We start from the raw sequence: 17,676 nt of genomic DNA, 5'->3' as shown, positions 1-17,676 counted from the left end.
CGTTTGTTTTACTGTCCTTTGGAAGAAATGATCAATCAGATATGGGATGGCCTCGCTCCAAGTGTGTGTCATGTGTAGAACTTTATAATTCAATACATCCTTAACTGTCTTTCAATGACTGTCCAGTGATAAATGTTGTATCTTCTTCAGTACAGACATTGGTTTGTAATTTTAAATGCCACAAGCAAGGATAGACTTGTTGGAGAGACTACTGAACTTTGAGGACGTATAATTTTTTTCCCATTTTAAAATGGCCTGCCTTTCCTTTGGATTATGTGCTTTGAGAATGTGCTCAAGTAATTCATATGTCTCATAGGAGCCCTGGTGATATTATATGTTTTTATTTTGGGATTAATGCCATCCAGGGAGGCTTTCAAAGACAGCACTATGGACCAGGCAGGAGCCCACGTCAACATAAGTTGAACAGACTCACTAGGACCTCTGAATTTCCTTTGGCTTCCTGCCACAAGATAATTCAGGTAATGAGTAATAGCAGATCTACCCTTCAACTCCACTGGCTCAAATATACCGGGTAATTTCCTTTAGCCTACATATCTAGTTAATAATTGTCCCAGCCTACCATCTTTGTATAATTGTCTAAAAGTATATAAACCCATAATTCTTGAATACATTCTAAAATAATATCTCATGGATACTCCTGCTGAGTGAATCAGAGGGTATAAATGATCTAATTTGCGATCGTGAAATTTCTCAATAGGGACTTTGGTGTTGAGTATTTGTCATTGTGTAAACTCCATACTGCATATAAGGCTGCCTCTTAAACTACACGTAGTCCATTCTTCCCTGCCTCACTCCAAAATCAGGTTCCTCTTCTCAGGAGTTGAATATTCAGTTTGTGAGAGAAAGATTCAAAGATCCAAAAGTAGTTTGAGAGAGGCACCTTAAACTTCAGAATCCTCTTTTGCTTACTCCCAAGCCCCAAGGGACACAAAGGACTCACTCTTATTTCTTCATCCTGAGGGAATTTTGTGGTTTGGGAAGGAGATCATTTTGAGTTATATATGTATGCTAGAGCTCCAAGGAGCCTCAGATTTTATCTAATCTTTTCTAGTTCAATCTCATGTTATGGACAAGGAAACTAAGACTCCGAATGACTGATGGGGTTAGAGAGGCAGTTCCATGAGCCTGGAGGATACAGTAAATGATGCAAAGAAGTGTGGAGTTCCTGATGCCCTGAGCTACCTTCTCAGTATTCTGTTCTTTGCACCATCACCTTCAGAGCAAACTCTGATGAATGTTAATGAAGTGGAAAGTTACCTCCAAGAGGAGGAAGATCTACTGGTTGCCATGTATTTCATTGCACAACCCCCTCTTTTCCTTCAAACAAGGGTAGAATCCTTACTCTGTTGTGTTTGAACCAATATTATGCCCTTAAGTATATGTGTATTTCTGAACCCAGTCAGGAGCTTGACAGAGCTTTCCAGCACTTTAAGAGAGTCTGTCATATACAGAACACACTTTCTAGACTCTAATACTTCTACCCTCAATGTTGCCTTTTTCGAGAGCCACTCTCCAGAAATACCTTCTTTTTATTGCTTAGCTCCTGATGAATCAACCAGTGTTTGTGTATGCCACTGCTTCCCAACCTCCCAACCTAGCTTGCCTCTAGGAAGAATGGAATCCTTGTGGTTTCCATGGCATTTACCAGCACTTCTCTAAAAACTTGCTGCTTAATTCTGATGTGGGCGCTTATGTTACAGTCATTAATTACTGCATTAAGTCAAGTCACAAAAGTAATGAGGATTTGGGCACAGAATTGGAAAATGAGAATGTAATTTTGCCTGGATTATAGGATATAAAGATAAACACGGTCCACATATGCACAAAGAAATCACAGCTTTCATAGCTGTCTTCTAACAGGAAATATGGGCTTATGTGCCTCATCAAAATTGAGAGTAAGATAATAAAAGTATCACCATTGGTAACATTTAGGCAGGTCTTAGTTCACTGTGCATTTTATTTCCAGCTCTGACATCTAAATAGAGAATTTTCTTTTTTCCTATGCCATAAAAATCATCCTGTAACTAAAGTTAGAATCTTCTGAAGTTCTTGCATCAAGCTGCAGGCTGAGTCAAGGATAGGAGGTTATGTGAGAAAAGTTGGCCTTTTATATGTGTGGGTAGAGTTGGTCATTAGATAGGATTATTTGCAGAACACCGTTGGATGTCTGTCTAGAAATCTACACTCCACCTACTCTCAGTGGTGCCTTTATCATCAGAGGGAGAGGCATGTCAATTGCCAAGAATTCTCTATTACAACTCAAGTACTACTGGGAAGGTGGAACACTGAATCATTCACACCTAGAATTATGAATCGAATCAAGAGCGATTAACAAGCAAATCATCTCCAGTACCATAAAAGAATGAGTTTCAGGTCAGATAACATTTGACTAACAAGCAAATCACCTCCAGTGCCATAAAAGAATGAGTTTCAGGTCAGATAACATTTGACGATGAGGGGAACAGATATCTTGGTGATAAGGGGTACTGTTGTGGAGGAGAAATCCCATAATTATTTATGGTTTGGAGGAGTCTCTGTTTGGAGGGTAGCATAAAGCCCATAGGTACCTGGTCAGTCAAATAAGAAGACGCTGAAGGCAAACAATATTTCCTTACCAACTTTGCCTCAGATATACCAATTCTGGAGGCATGCAATAAATATAAAAGCAAAAATAACAGTTGGAAGATGGTAGCTTCCTTAAGAACGATAAGGACCATTTTCTCTAAAGAAACAAACAAAAAAGCTGAATACCCCAATACATGAAACATGCATACACTTTAGGGAGATTCAGGGACCCCCTGGAGTTGTCACCTAGCCCTCAGGTTAAGAACCCTACTCTATAGTGTCACATTCCAGGAGTAGGTCCATCCCATCCTTGTCTGGAATTTGTAGGGAGTTATCTTGATCATTTAACTCTTTGTCTTAGAGGCTGGAACAAAAAACACTATCATTAATTATAGGAAAATACCAAGAGCCCTAGAGTATATGGCAATGCCACTTTTGACCTGTATCCATATAATATATATTGTATTCTACGAACGTTCTTAACCAAAATCATCTTTTTCAAAGCTGAAAAAAATAGAAGTTCAGAGAGTAACAAATCTCCCTAGGTCATACAACAGGTTCTGAGGCCAGAGACTCAAGCCCAGGGGTGTTTTACTCTAAAACCCTTGTCTACTATAGTATCAGAAATAGCCAAGACAGCATTCAACATCATAAGTTTCAGAGTACAGCAAAATGAAAACTGGGAGATGAAGAACATCTTGGGGCTAGAGTGGAACATACTGTAAAATCAAATCAGCAACATAGTGTTGGTGACCAAGCAGATGTCTACTAACTCTAGTGGGACAAAAATGTATGAAAGTAAAAAAAACAGTGAGGCAATTCCCTCCATTCTTCCAAAAATGGTAGCCATTTGTTTATAATGTTAACAAATGTAGGGAAAAGCTACTGATTTAAGATGTAACAACTGTGATTTAAGTTATATAAGGAAGAGTTTCTGTACAATGCTAGACTAACTTATTATAGGATCCAAAGAGAGAATATGAAGTCTCCTTTTCTAAAGGTCTTTAAAATGAGAATGAGTTCTCAACAGGTTGCCTGAAGGTAGGGAAGTTGACTTAATGACTTTAATGCGTCTATTCAGCCCTTTGGTCCCTGGGATAGCAAAATTTTTCAGAAAGTAGATATGCTATATAAGCTACATATGCTATATAAAACTGAAGAGCTTTGATTCTTGTCCTAGCTTTCCTATTTATGGGCTCCATTATTTTACCTCACCTAACTTGCTGGAAGAACTCACTTCCTCATTGGTAAAACAGGGTGTTGGATTAGATATTTTGCAATATAATTCCTTCAAATTAAAAAAAAATACACCTATGGTGCTATAAAAGTCAGAATACTGGCAGAAAATTTTCAGAAGCAATGGGAAGTAAAGGAAGAAAATAAATATTAGCAAAGACATTGTGGACAAGTGAGACAAGATGCTCTTCTCCAAAAATACTCACCCTCTCTTTTTTCTTTCATATTGCATACCCTATGCCATGGTGCCCTGACTTCTACTGCAATTCATTACATTCAATTCAACAGATATTGTTTGAACAATAATATATACAATACTCAAGGCTCACCTCACTATTCCACTGTGGATTCAGGCCTTTTCAAGTAACATGAATTTAGAATTTGACTATCTCTGAAAAGAATGTACAAAGCAGGATGTGTATCTTTGTTTACACTTTGATCAGGGATGATCAATACATAATGGAGTGGGTCAACAAAAAGACTTAAAAAGAAAACGGAGTAAGATCAAACATATTAGGGAAGTGAATATTAAAGAAAAAATCAGAAGAGAAGCATACAAAAATAGATTTGACACTTTTTCACCAGTAAAGACTGTGTCTTGCAACACTGGATAGAAATTTTCTAACAAGGAACTAAGACTTTTAGTTCCTATTTTAAAAACTTGTTTGTGGAGCCCCTGGTTGGCTCAGTTGGTTAGGTATCCAACTTGACTTCAGCTCAGGTCATGATCTCATGGATCATGAGATCGAGCCCTGCGTTGGGATCTGTGCTGACAGCGTAGAGCCTGCTTGGGATTCTCTCTCTCAATCAATCTCTCTCTTACCCTCTCTCTCTCTCCCTCTCCCTCTCTCTCTCCCTCCCTCCCTCCCCTCTCCTCTCTCCTCTCTCCTCCCCCACCCCAAGAATAAACAAATAAACATTAAAATAAAAATAAGTATATACAAGATTCACTTGGTTCTTACCAAAAAACTTCAAGTGTTTGAATCTGCAGGACACTTGTGGAGTTCTGGTCTACTATCCCCTCTTTTTTAAACTGCTGCCTTTTGGGAAACTTCTTGGGAAGTGTGATCTTGCTCGTTATGACATCAATGGACTGCATAGTTCTCTTTGGGTTTTGTTTGGCTATCAAAAACTTAGACTTTGGTTTCCATGTGGGAAGCTACAAAGCTAAGGAAGCATGGGATTGTTCATAGATGAAATGCTATCATCAATTTGTTTTAGGTTTTAGAAAATGCAAATGTAAAGCATCACCACAGAACATTATTTTTTTTAATGTGAACCAATGTTTAAGTAATTATTTAAATGTGTAGGGTAGAGACAGTTCATGTTATTTTTGGTACTTCCGTTGTATCCCTTCCTTGTATCTTTCTTAACTCTCTTCATCCTGATTTCTCATCTCAGGCATCCAATTTTCTCATTCTCATTCTTCTTCATAGACATTAAATGTACTATCAGAAAGAAAATTTCTTATCAGCTCCTTACAGGTTAGTGTGAATTTAGGTCAATGGATTCCCTCTTCCAGGGGTATTTGCATTGTAAGCCTGAGTAGAGGGAAAATCCTTCCTGATGAAACATCAGCAGGGATCTTTCCAGCACCTTTAAAACATCAGAAACTGTCACCCGCAGGGCCTTAAACTTGAGTTGGACCTCTAGTTAAATCGAGTCCAGTGACTCAAGTAAACAAGTGTACAGGTGTCAGTCCCCAAATTCTAACAATATTTGAATCACATTCATTTGCAAAGTTAGAGCCATTTTTCTTTTCCTTATTCCTCATTTATTCCTATTACTTAATTTATCTTCTATCTGCCTGCCTTGTTAGACTGGAGCCTTTCCAGGGCAGGGATCATATCTTATTCAGCTCTGGATCTCTAGGCCCAGCACAGTGTCTGGCTCATTGAAAATCCTTCCAGGCAAATAATTAGATTCCTGTAGTTCAAATCTGCCAAGAGCCGTGTTTCTCTAAAATGACATGCCCAGTTCTACACCAAGGATCTTTCCTCTGATTTCATAGAACACCCACAGTGAAGGAAAAGTCTAAGCCAGCCTGCCACAGGACAAACTCTACCCAATCCAAAACAATTGTGAGGATATTTCAGAGCTTGTAATATGCTACGCTGGGAACGAAAGATAGAAGAATTGCCTTTGGATCTAGGTCTGGGAAACATCTTCTTCATGGTTCTAGAATGGAAAGGCCTTCACAGAACAGAAAAAAAAACCCTAGTTTTATTTCTGTAGTGCATGATGCCAGGTATTTACTAGAGCACATGCCACTCAAGGCCCAGAGGGTTAGCTGGAGCAGCTGATAACCTGTGCTGCTTTTTATAACTCTCCTCCATAGCACCACGCTCTACATATGTCCCATTTCATCAGGTCACATCGACTTAGGTTGTGCCCAATACTGCATCTTACACCAAACACATCACCATGTAAAGTATTGTGTGTTTCCTTAAAATCTTTAGAAAAATAAAAATAAAAGTAAAGTTCCTTAAAAATAAAGCAGAGGATGTTTCCTGGTTCTTCATGTAAGCAGTGACTTTGCCAGTTGTTACAAATGAGCAGCCTCTTTCATTCCACAAGACATTGGGTCTGTCAGCCATTAGCAAACTGTGAAATTACTAGGTTAAGAATGGAATATACAGTACAGACTTAAATTGTATATAGAGTTGTGAAATGAGTTTTTTGATGGTGGTAAGTCTACAGACGTTTGAAAATTATTTGCAAGGATAGCTGTCCATTTTCTTTATAATAAGATTGGAGAGAAAGGGGGAATTCTATAAAGGATCTTTAAAACATCACTGCTTATTTAATGTATTAAATATCTCTCATATACAATACACCATCTTGGACCTTTGGGAGGAGTTACGAAAGGCGCAAAATCCAAATATCTTGGCTTTAAAGAGCTTACTTTTTAGAAAGAATGTTAACTTTAAAATACAGGCAGCCACCATTGCATCTATTGAGCACATACTCTGTGTCAGGTACTGTGTCAAGTATTTTTATATACAATATATCAGGGATTGGCAAATTACAACCAGAGGGCCAAATCTAGTCCACCATCTGTTTTTATAAATAAAATTTTATTGAAACACAGGAATACTCAATTGTTTGAGTATTGTCTCTGGCTGCTTTTGTGCTACAATGGTAGAGTTGAGTGGTTGTGACAGAGTTGAGACAGTCTGGTCTACAAACTGAAATACTTACTGTCTAGACCCTTACAGGAAATATTTGCTGACCTCTCCTCTACATCATTCATTCTTACAAGAATACTTAGAGATAAATTTAGTGTTTCCCGTTTTATAATTAGGTAACTGAGGGTTACAGGTTATGTGGCTTAGTAAGTGGCAAAATTTGTATTTGATTCTAGATTGTATGATTCAAAAGATCTATTCTTATTCTAAATTCATACACAAAAATAGCCAAAGCATGAGGTAGGAAGAAATAAGAGCCTTACAGATTCACAGAGAAACTGTTACTAGTGTTCAGAAAAGAAAGATACTATTTTGAGTTTGGGGTGATAAAGATTCTGGAGAAGATTGTATTTGAATGTAAAAGCAAAAATGAATCTCAGAATTTGCTACTCCCAAGCTCAAGCCCAAGAGAAGTTAAGAGATCAAGGTCACGTGATTAGTCAGAGGCAGATCTGAGATTAGGACCAGTTTTTCACTCACCCAGCCCAAAGTATACTGTCACTGACCATGCTGAGCCATTGAATGTTTTTGTATGTGTGGTTACATGTTATAGAATGGCAAAACTACTTGAAGTGGAGAATTTGTACATTATTCTCAATGATTAATTGAACTAAAGGCTTGTACTCCTTTTATTGAAGCAATCAAAAATACACATATACAGGTATTTACATGATATCTACCCACCATCCTACCAAATATATTTTTGTTGTGGAGAATCACACTTCTGAGACCATAGGAATCTCTGGCATTCTCACCAGTTTTAAGATTCAGATGATAACCAATTGACCACAAAAGTCAAATATTTATATGCATGTTGCCCTCCAGAATCAGACAGCTCTAGGCCAGAAGGAAAATGGAGAAGTAGATAGGTGCAGCCAACAGAAGCTTACCTGATACTGTAGAGTACTTTGCCATTTTTTGAAATTCGAAGCAATTTGTTGTCAGTGGTGACATCATGGAAGTTGGCACCCTTCTCATTGGCAAAGAATAAATCTGGTTTCCAAATGGAGTCCAGCATGGATGGGTCCAAGTCCAGGGAATCATCAGGATACTCGCTATATGCCAGCCGTGAATCATTCCACTGTTGTCTCAGAAAAATATTCACTCGGTAGTCCTATAGAAACCCCATGTATAAGAGTTACTTATCACCCAGTCTTGCATAAGAGGTCCATCTACACTTCCCCCTCATTCCTCCCCCTGATTTTGTGCAGTATTGGTGTCTATATGAACCAGGCTGTGTATATCTTGGTCAAAATAAACTACTCAGTTCTATTAGGAGGGGAAACAGAGGGGAGAAAGGAAGAAGACTCAACCAAACCAGAACACTAATGGAATAGGTTGACTTCGTTGAATTTTTTCATGTTTAAATTATTCATTCTGAGAGGAAATAATACCAACTCAAGCTGATTTTTCCACAGAGAAAGGTAACCATGAGTACAGAAGTCAGTCTGTGATGGCAGATTGTCAAAACTGATTCCTTTTCCAAATCAGAAACGACATGATCTCTATTCTCATTCTGCTCAGATGCTCTGGGCAGAAGGAAACCCACTCTGTACTTTTGGTAGTGGAAATCTTATCATAAAACTTTGACATGATGGGACAATATTTTTACATCCATCTATATAAATACTGAGATGCTTCGTGTTGACAAGATAATTCCATCATGCTACTTACTTTTAAAATTCTTAAATATTTTCTCATTTCTCTGAATGGGTTGTAGCTACAGTTGTTGACTTGAAACTTCATCAATACAGAGATCTTTTTCATTTTTCCTAGTCTGAACACCTTCTGACAAAGGTGCTCCTTCCTGTGAGAGACTCAGGTACACCCTGTCATTCCCACTTGATCCGGGAGTATACTTCCTTGCCAGTAAATCAGCTTGGGGAAGTGACTTCTCTCCTGGGAATTTCTACTCAAAGATCTTTTGGTTCATGGAAATGGTTGCTTTGCTTGGTAGAGCAGACCCCAAAAGAGGCTTTAATGGTGTTCCATAGCCATGTGGGACTATGATTCAGAGCTAATAGTTGTCCACTCTTGACACTTAGGGTCATTTAAGATGATATATACTCATTCCTTCTTGCTCTCTTTCCTTTTCCTTTTTTCGCCATTTGCTCCATCCCCACATCTTTGGTGCTTGGATTTTTGGTCACTGTTTATTTTACTCTAATGGTAACCAACTTGTCCCGGTTTGCCTGAGAACCTCCCAGTTTTATTCCCCAAAGTACCACATTCATGGGATCTACTCAGTCCCAGACAAAACTGGGATAGTTGGTTACTCTACCAGGTACAGTGGATACCACCTCAGGATGGTCAGTTTTGGTTTATTCCCTTAGGGCCAAAAGAAGAAAAACATACTAAGTTGTAAAGATTACGGTATATGGAAAAGAGCTTCAATCCAGTTCCCTCTACCTATTACTAAGCTATCCAAATTCCTATGATATTTTTTCAAATACAGCCATCCTAATTATCAGGCTGATACAGTATTTTGGAGGCGGCAGGTCTCGGAAATAGTGCCCAGTATAGGCTTAAAGAATGCTAGTAATCAAATAGTTACTAATTTCTGAAAATCAGTCATCAAAACCCAGCTTATTTGGAAAGGCTGAAATATTAGAAGGAATAACCTTAAGGTTCTCCACTATACAACATACAAACTTTCTAACTTGGAAAATTTTATCAGCTGACTTTTATTTGGGATTTTACCAAGCATGGATGGCAAATTCTCAAACCTAAGAGGGCACTGTTGTGGTCCCAGTCAGGCTTCCATCCCATCCTGTTTGCTCACTGACTCCTCCTGTGCTTGAATCAAGAGAATGGCAGCACCTCAAAGTTGTCCCCATCACATATTTTTGGAATTGTTCAAAGGGACCAGAGGATTGTAACTGGAAAGAGATTACCAGTTCAGTGTTTCATTGGCAACAGGAGTTGCCAGAAGCTTTGGAATTTTGTGTGAATAAAGAGTGGGAATGTGTGATATGTGGAGAATCAAAAATGGGGCTATTGAAAATACAATAATCCAACTTACATATAAAGTGTACACTAGATACATCAACTGTGAGCTTTCATTAAGGTTTCCTGAGGGGGGAAAATGCAGCTTCTCCAGTGTTTGACATCCACCCCTGTTATATCCCTTATAGTGAGAGCCAGTTATCCTTAACAGATTTGGGGAGGGGAGCAGGTGTCTGTGAGTGTGTTTCAGTAGGAAGTAGGAGAGAAGAGAATCTCTTCCCTCAGACAGCTCTGGAGGTAGAGAAACTCTAATATGAGAAGTAATGACAGCTAGAAATAATAGAGGTGAATGGGTTAAATATCTTGGACCATAGGGAAGACAATTAGGGCCCCTCAGAAAGCAATCTTAGGATGGGCAAGGCCATGAGAAGCCAGGTAGACAGTATTGGGCAGAAAAATCACCAAGAGAACATCACTGCAATCCTCCCTTGAGCCTGAGAATGATTTAAAGCTGTGCATCGAGAGACTCTAGAGAATATTACATTAGTGACATACAATATGAAAACATTGACCTTTAAAAAAATTCAGTATAAATTTTCACAGCTAATGTACATCTTTTTTTAAAGTCTTTCCCATGAGTATTCTTCTCCAGTATTTCCTGGTTTCCTACTTTGAATTTTGTATATAGAAAATAATAAAACATATTCACCCAATGTCAGAACTTGAAAGAGAGTACTAAATCTATCACATCACGATAGAACCATTAAATGTCTAACAGTTCATTTAAAATAAACGAATCCTCCTATTTGTAAGCAAGGACAAGTAGAAAACTTAGAGGAAAAATACAGTGTGTGCCACAATGACAGGAATTATATGAAATAAGACTTTTATTAGGTCTTTTGGAAGTATTTGTTGTTTATATAAATGTATGGGAATTTAAATTTTCGATTATTTTATTTATGATGATATACACTATTTTAAAATAAACAGCTGCCCTTAAAACCTTTAAGAATAGAAAAGGATGCTCAAGGAACTAGAGACATAGGTATCCAAAGAAAAGATTTTCTGAGGCTTTGACCTCTGTAACTCTTTCACTTTACTATGATTTTCGATACAGGGTAGAAACTTGACACATGTGATTTATCCATGCATCATCTCTGTTTATGTAGAGCTAAGTTTATTTTCTCATGATATTATAAACCACAGGAGATAGTTACATTCTTCTGTAGTTTGTCTTTGTCTTTATGTCTGCTTCTAGGTTTAATGAAATATTAAAGGGGGAATAAATATTGAGAGACATGCTTAAATGCAGACTGAATTTTCTTTTCCTGCCTTCTTTCTCCAGAGACCTATTCTATGTCAAATAAATGTCATATTTCCTTGTATTAAAATTTGTTTTCCTATGACTGACTGGGTATTAAATTAGGTCATGGAAACAGTCAAATTAAAAAATATATATAAGAGTAAATACATATTTTTTTTCAAATGCTACGTGTAAGTCATATAATCTTTATTATATTCTTAACACAAATACAAGTACCTACATTCCATACTATTATCTCACATCAAGTTTAGTATTTCTAAAGTTTCACTTTTCCTAATGCCACAGATGGTTTCCTTAAATTGAATTATTTTGGTACTATTATATTTGGTCTAGCATTTGTACACAGAGATTACCACTATGTCTCATATACACTCTTATTAAACCTTACTCTTGCTCTCTTTTATTTGCATACATACACATTTTTCAATCTAGTTACATTATAAAGTTATCAACATGAAGGCTATGCTTTGTTGACTCCCCACAGTGCCTCTGTGGCACTTTGGTTTTAACCTGTGGCTACACTGCAGTAAAGTTTCATCCTCCTCAGTCTGTGCTAGCTTTGATACGGGAAGTTAGCCTTGAGTTGGAAATTATGGGGGTGGGTGCAGTTGTTTTATGATGGATTCAGGCTTTAACGTTGCAGTGTGAGAGACCAAGGTCACCTTGTATCTCAGTTTAACAAAATGCCAGGCTTGGGGTAGACTCTTGGTGCTTCCTTAAGTCAGAAATAAGAAACGTAGCTACCTGCTATTCCTGATACGTTAGCATCTCCTCCTGAATTGCGTATGCAGCTACAGAATGAAAGGGAACCCACGGTGTCATTTCAGCAGTTACAGCACAGCGGGCATCCTCCTAAGGGGCTGTCTACCACTCATCCAGTTCCTCAGGAACATGATCTCAGATCTGAGATAAAACAACTCTTCACCCTGCAGCAGTAACCGGCAGAGCATGTGGAACTTATCTCTTGGGGCCAAGTTTGGGGGATCTGGACTCCTATTCTGGAGATACTGTCTGAGTGAACACATTTTAGGCCCTTCCAGCTCTTTCTCCCCCACTTCAAGTGTTAAATGAGGAGGGAGTCAGGATCTGCTACTGTGGCATGGGTAGTGTTCCAGCACACACAGGTCCAAATCACATCCTTTGAGGAGACTATCTCTTCATTTTCTGATGGCCAGTCTTGGGGAGAGCTGCATGCTGGTGGTGCGCAAATACTTGTGACCTTTACTGACATTACTGATATTCCTAAAGTATGTCTTTATATGAGGAAAGCAGGCATTGCAAATGTATTCCCTCTCCTCTAAATTCTCTTGCCATCAGCAGCTAAAGAAAAGGGGGAAAGGAAGAAAAGGAAATGGTAAACTGACACTCTCAAGACAAAATATAACCTTTCTCGGAACCACAAAAAAATTGTTCCACTGAATTCTTTTAACGCAAGGTTGGTGGGCAATGACCAGCCACAGATCCCTATGACTCTTAACGAAGAAAAATGTGTATTTTGGAATAATGTATATCATCATAATGATTCATAAAAAAGCATTCCTTAGAATAACACAACTGCATTTCAACACTAACATATCAAAGGGATGAGAGGCAGTATTGGGTCTCTAAGGGAGCCTATATTTTGTGGGCAGGTAGTGTCAACAATAGTTTAATGAGATGACATCGCCTCTTATTTAGAAACAAATCAAATACTCAACTAAATCCTTCAGTAATGCGACCAGGGTTATGGAGTGAGAGTGGGGCATGAGGGAAGAGAGGAAAATCAACATGTTTAGAAACTCAAAATTCTGAGGCACTCTTGGAAAAATTCATCCCAGAAAACATAGGTAAAGCAAAAATGATTTTTGCTTCCATATAGCTCTAAGCAGTGTCTTCAGTGACCACACACGTTATTGTGCATAAAGACTAAGGGTCTGGTATTCTGACTCCTACTAAAGACAGTTCAGAGAAAAATCTGGTTCTGTTTCTTTTTTTTTTTTTTTTGTCCAATTTTCTTTTAGTCAAACTTTGTGAAAGTGTGGGTAAATTTATGGGCGATAGAATCTCAAGGTTTTTGCAAGGGAAGCTTGGGCTGCCATGATATTCCATGTGCGTCAGGTAGATTCCCAGGTAGGACCCAAGGGGTCTGGGAGGATAGACCCTTTCTTTCAAGGTGGAGCCTATTTCTGTAAGTAAAGTTTTTTGGCGTACAGCCACACCCATTTGCTTACTATTGTTTATGGTTGCTTTCATGCCAAAAGGGCAGAATGGAGTAGTTGTGACAGAGACTGTCAGACCCTCAAAGTCTTAAGTATTTACTGTCTGGTCTTCTACAGAAAAAAGTTTGCCAGTTCCTACCCTACGTGGCATGAGGATTTATTAAGCACGATAGAGTTTCAAAAAAAATATTCATTTTAGTTTCACACAAAAGCTTTAACTGAAGAAAATAAAAGATCCCTTTTCAAAGCCAAATGAAGTTGGTCATTACATCAAAAGCTAAGAAATAAAAGAAACACAATATCCACTACTCTTCTGACCATGCGATACAGTCTATATGATACGGCAAGATAGGCAGGCTGTTCATTTTACACTTGAGCAATGATTTCCAACGTTTCTCACAGGAAACATGACAAAGGACACCTTAATAAGTGGCCAGGAAACACCTAAGCAGCCCATTTATTAAACACCTTCAGTAACTATTAAACACACAGGAAAACAAGGATATCCATAGTTTCCGTTTTTATCTCCTTAAATGTTTAGCTTTTTCTTGCATTAATAAACATTGGAAAGGTGCACATTTACATTTTTGATTGAGGGTAAATGCAATGAGGAGTTTAATCAAAGCAACTTAGGATTCTAATTAATGCAATCAGCATTAGGTCGTGCAAATATCGTCATTGAATGCCATCGTGTAAAGCGGGTGACAGTGATTTGGGCTGCTGGAAGATTTGCCCCTCTGTTATCAGGATAAAACCAAGAGGGGAGAGACAAAAACTGAATGCCAAGCCTAGAGCTTGGCTTAGTCCTTCCATGTTTACATTTTCTTGTGAGTCATTTAATAACCCTATCAAAACTATATTGAGTAAAATTCTTAATGCACTACCTCCTGTCAAAGCACCAGAAGGCTCATTTCTGGACAGTGCTGTGTCAGTAATGTTAAAATGGGTAGTGGAGTTGCATTATGTCTAATTTTGCCGGTGAGAAGGAATGCTAAAAGGTAAATTACTTTTTTCTAGCATTGAGGACACCAAAAAGTACAGTAATTTGTTAAACACAATCCTAGTAGCCTGAAAGAGAAAATTCATAAAGACAAGGGAACACTATTTTTTACTTCCCAATGGCATTATGCTCATTATTTCACTTGAGTGTTTCTAGGACATCAGCCATCAAAGTACTTAGTCAAGTTCAACCATATTTTATTTTGACTTCATCCAGTAATATGGCTACTTTACGTAGTCATGAAAATTAGAACCTGCCAATTGATTGAGGACTTAAAATAAACTGTGTGAGGACCAAGAAAAAATTTCACCCAAAAGTCAATTTCCACACTATCACCTAGCACTGTAAGGCTCTTGATCTCATAGGCTGTGTCACAGCAACACCATCACCATGAAATTTATAAGAAATATTGGTGGATTTTGTAGTATCTGAAATCTTTTTCATGTACATGGAACATACTTGTACATACATGATGATGAGCTTATAATTAGTTTTATGTTTATTGGGTTTTTTTTTTGAGGAGGAGCCACGCATATGATGTGTTTGCTATGGACTCGGGGCTACTTTCTTTTGCAACAAGATCATGTGTGTGCGCACACATGTGTGTATTTAGTGTAAGGTCAGCCCCTTGGCATATATCTTTAATGTTGCATATCCGAGGCTTGACTATGTTAAAACTTTGATTATATGAAAAAGACTGGCTATAAAAAAAATACCCCCTAAACGTTGAAATTTGTATTTCTGAAACATTAGAGATATATTTAAATATCTTTAATGATACATGATGCTTATTACTGATAATTGTACCTAAGTCAAGCCAAACATCAAGTGTTTTAAAAATTTCTCTGGCATGATAGATAAAATATTATTGAATTTTAAGTAATGAACACTTGACTAATGACTTTCTAAAGTGACAGTGTACAAATAATCGCTTTCTAGGGGTGAGTGAACTTGGAAATTGGCATTCAGTAAGTGTCTCACACATATAAAACAGTGCTTCTTCGATCCTGTATCCCATTCCTTCACACGATGGCTTCAATGCTCAGTCCCACTCACCATTGTAGTTTCTGCTATTGACCCAAAGCTGTTGATAAATATGTTGCAGGTAACATTTACAGGAGGCCCTGCAAGTTGAACAATAAATAGAAAATTTGACAGGTTGTGTTCATGGCATAATCAAGTCACGTTTGTCTCTTGCCAGTGGCATTGTGGCACTTACCATGGTAGTTTCTGTGACCGATCCAAAACTGTTGATAAAAATATTGCAAGTAACGTTTACTGGAGGACCTGCAGAATGCAATAAGAATATTGCAATAGACATTGAAGCAAGAATACAGCTCCGTCAACATCTGTGCAAATGACTAGAAACGTAAACTAAAAATGATGGTGAGATTGCAAAAAAAAAAAAAAAAAAGCCAAAAACCAAAATCAAAAATGTTGTACCCAGAGGTTCAGAGTGATAACATTCCCACTAGTGTTTTGAATAAGGACAGTTAAGCAATGATAACTTACCCAGCAGAGTTTGGGATTTAGAAAATATAAGCTGGAGACTATTAAACTGAATTCATTGTCACTAGTTGCTATCAAAATAGCCTTTTGGGTGGATGGCCTTTATCCATCCACCTCCTTTTCCAGGACACCCTTTAAATCAGTGGGTCTAATTTGATTCTCTTGACACCTTTGAATTTAGCCCATTCATTCTGTATATCCTCTGATCCCCAATGAAAAATGATGTACAAAAATACAAAAATAAAGAAAATTGGCTGATTTTAAGAAATAAACACAGAAATGTCACTTAATGTCTGGATTGTAAAGCAAGGGCTATTAATCCTAGATATGCTTTCAAAAGAGAGTCCACTTTTTTCTCCAGAGACCCAGAGGCTAGCTTTCTTGATCTCGCCCTTGGTCTCTCCAACCCAAGCCCTACTCAGGCCCTTTTCTGCTTAGCATCTGAGATCAGATGACAACAGATATGTTCAGGGGGGTATGGCCACAGATTCTTTGCCCTTCGATGATAGATATCACTGTCTAATTATTTCCAGTTTCATGTTTTTCTGGGAGATATGTTTATTGCCCTCACGTAGTTACCCCTTAATTCTGGGTTAAGAATACACTGCCATGAGCCTTCTATCGCTAGAAGATTCTCTCTCTTTACTTAACAAGGTCTATGTAACCTAGTTCAAGCTACACCCTGGTTGGCTCTATACCCAACATGCCATGAGGATCTAAGTGACTGAGGCCTCCCTCTAAGGGTGGTGGTAAAACTCAACCATGGTGGCGCTTGGGTACCGTGTGTTTAAACTCGACAAGTCAGAGGGTTCTCCAACCCTTTCCTTTGAGGAAAGGAAACTTAGGTTAAACAGTGAACTTAAGTCTCCAGGCAAGAACTTTTGGTAAAAGAGATGTGTTAAGTTTTTTTCTTTAACATAACTAACTTTTCTGTTCTTAGTGGAAAACGATTGTGTTTATTTTTTTAAATGTTTGTAGGTATGGAATCACAGGCACCATCATATTATCAAAATATTTTTCAGCCTGCATCTTTGAGATATTCCAAGTCTTTTAATTCATTCCTTCCCCCTCTTATTTCAACATCTGCCAAGATGACTTCTTCCCCAGGGTCACTTTCTACTCTATTTGACTTTGTTTCTCATTTGGTTACTGAAAACAGAACAAAAATGAGTCTCTTCCTTGATGATAAAGTTCTATTCCATAGCAAATATACTTTTATGCTAATAAGAAATACATTTAGACAAGGTAGAGGCAAGTTGTGAGACATTGTATATGTTCACTTTTTTTCTTCTCTTCACAACAAAATATTTCATTGTAAATAGCCCAATTCAGGATGGGAAGCTTTCATGAATTTTTATATGCAAGATAGATAAGAAAATGAATGATGGGGGGGGGGGTAAAGAAACAGGAAAGAGACATGTCTTCTACTGTACATTATCCTGGCCTCCCCAATTGGCCTCCCCAGTTGGCTTACAGGCATTTAGGATGCTGGGTCATACCATCATACACTTATTTTTATCCTTCCAAGTAAATGGCGGTGTGAGTGTATTGCTAGAACTCAAAATATTTTTTAAGCTACCACATATTAACAAGCTGTACTAAGCACATTTTAAAAATTATCTAGTTTAATCTTCTCAAAAGAGGAATTGTTTTACTGCACCAGTAAATGTTTTCAGATGAGGAAACTGG

General features: G+C 37.9%; 1 protein-coding gene across 2 annotated transcripts in view; it reads right to left on the bottom strand.

Moving 5' to 3' along the window:
• GLRA2 (glycine receptor alpha 2) overlaps positions 1 to 17,676 on the bottom strand; it is a 171,670-nt gene that overhangs the window by 113,486 nt on the left and 40,508 nt on the right. Inside the window, exons 3-4 of one of the 2 annotated variants that reach the window (XM_047076358.1) lie at positions 15,698 to 15,765; positions 7,901 to 8,124 (exon numbers count right to left, since the gene is read on the bottom strand). In XM_047076358.1, coding sequence (XP_046932314.1) covers positions 7,901 to 8,124; positions 15,698 to 15,765 — 292 coding nt within the window. Of the gene's footprint in view, positions 1 to 7,900; positions 8,125 to 15,534; positions 15,603 to 15,697; positions 15,766 to 17,676 lie in introns of both variants that reach the window. The other variant, XM_047076359.1, reaches the window with a different exon arrangement.

This window comes from Lynx rufus, unplaced genomic scaffold (assembly GCF_022079265.1).
Source record: "Lynx rufus isolate CCGP_SWC_20201006 ecotype Redwood Valley unplaced genomic scaffold, mLynRuf1.p SCAF_14, whole genome shotgun sequence".
Taxonomy (NCBI): Eukaryota; Metazoa; Chordata; class Mammalia; order Carnivora; family Felidae; genus Lynx; species Lynx rufus.
The sequence above is the reverse complement of the archived record's forward strand: the minus strand, read 5'-3'. Positions and strand labels throughout refer to the sequence as shown.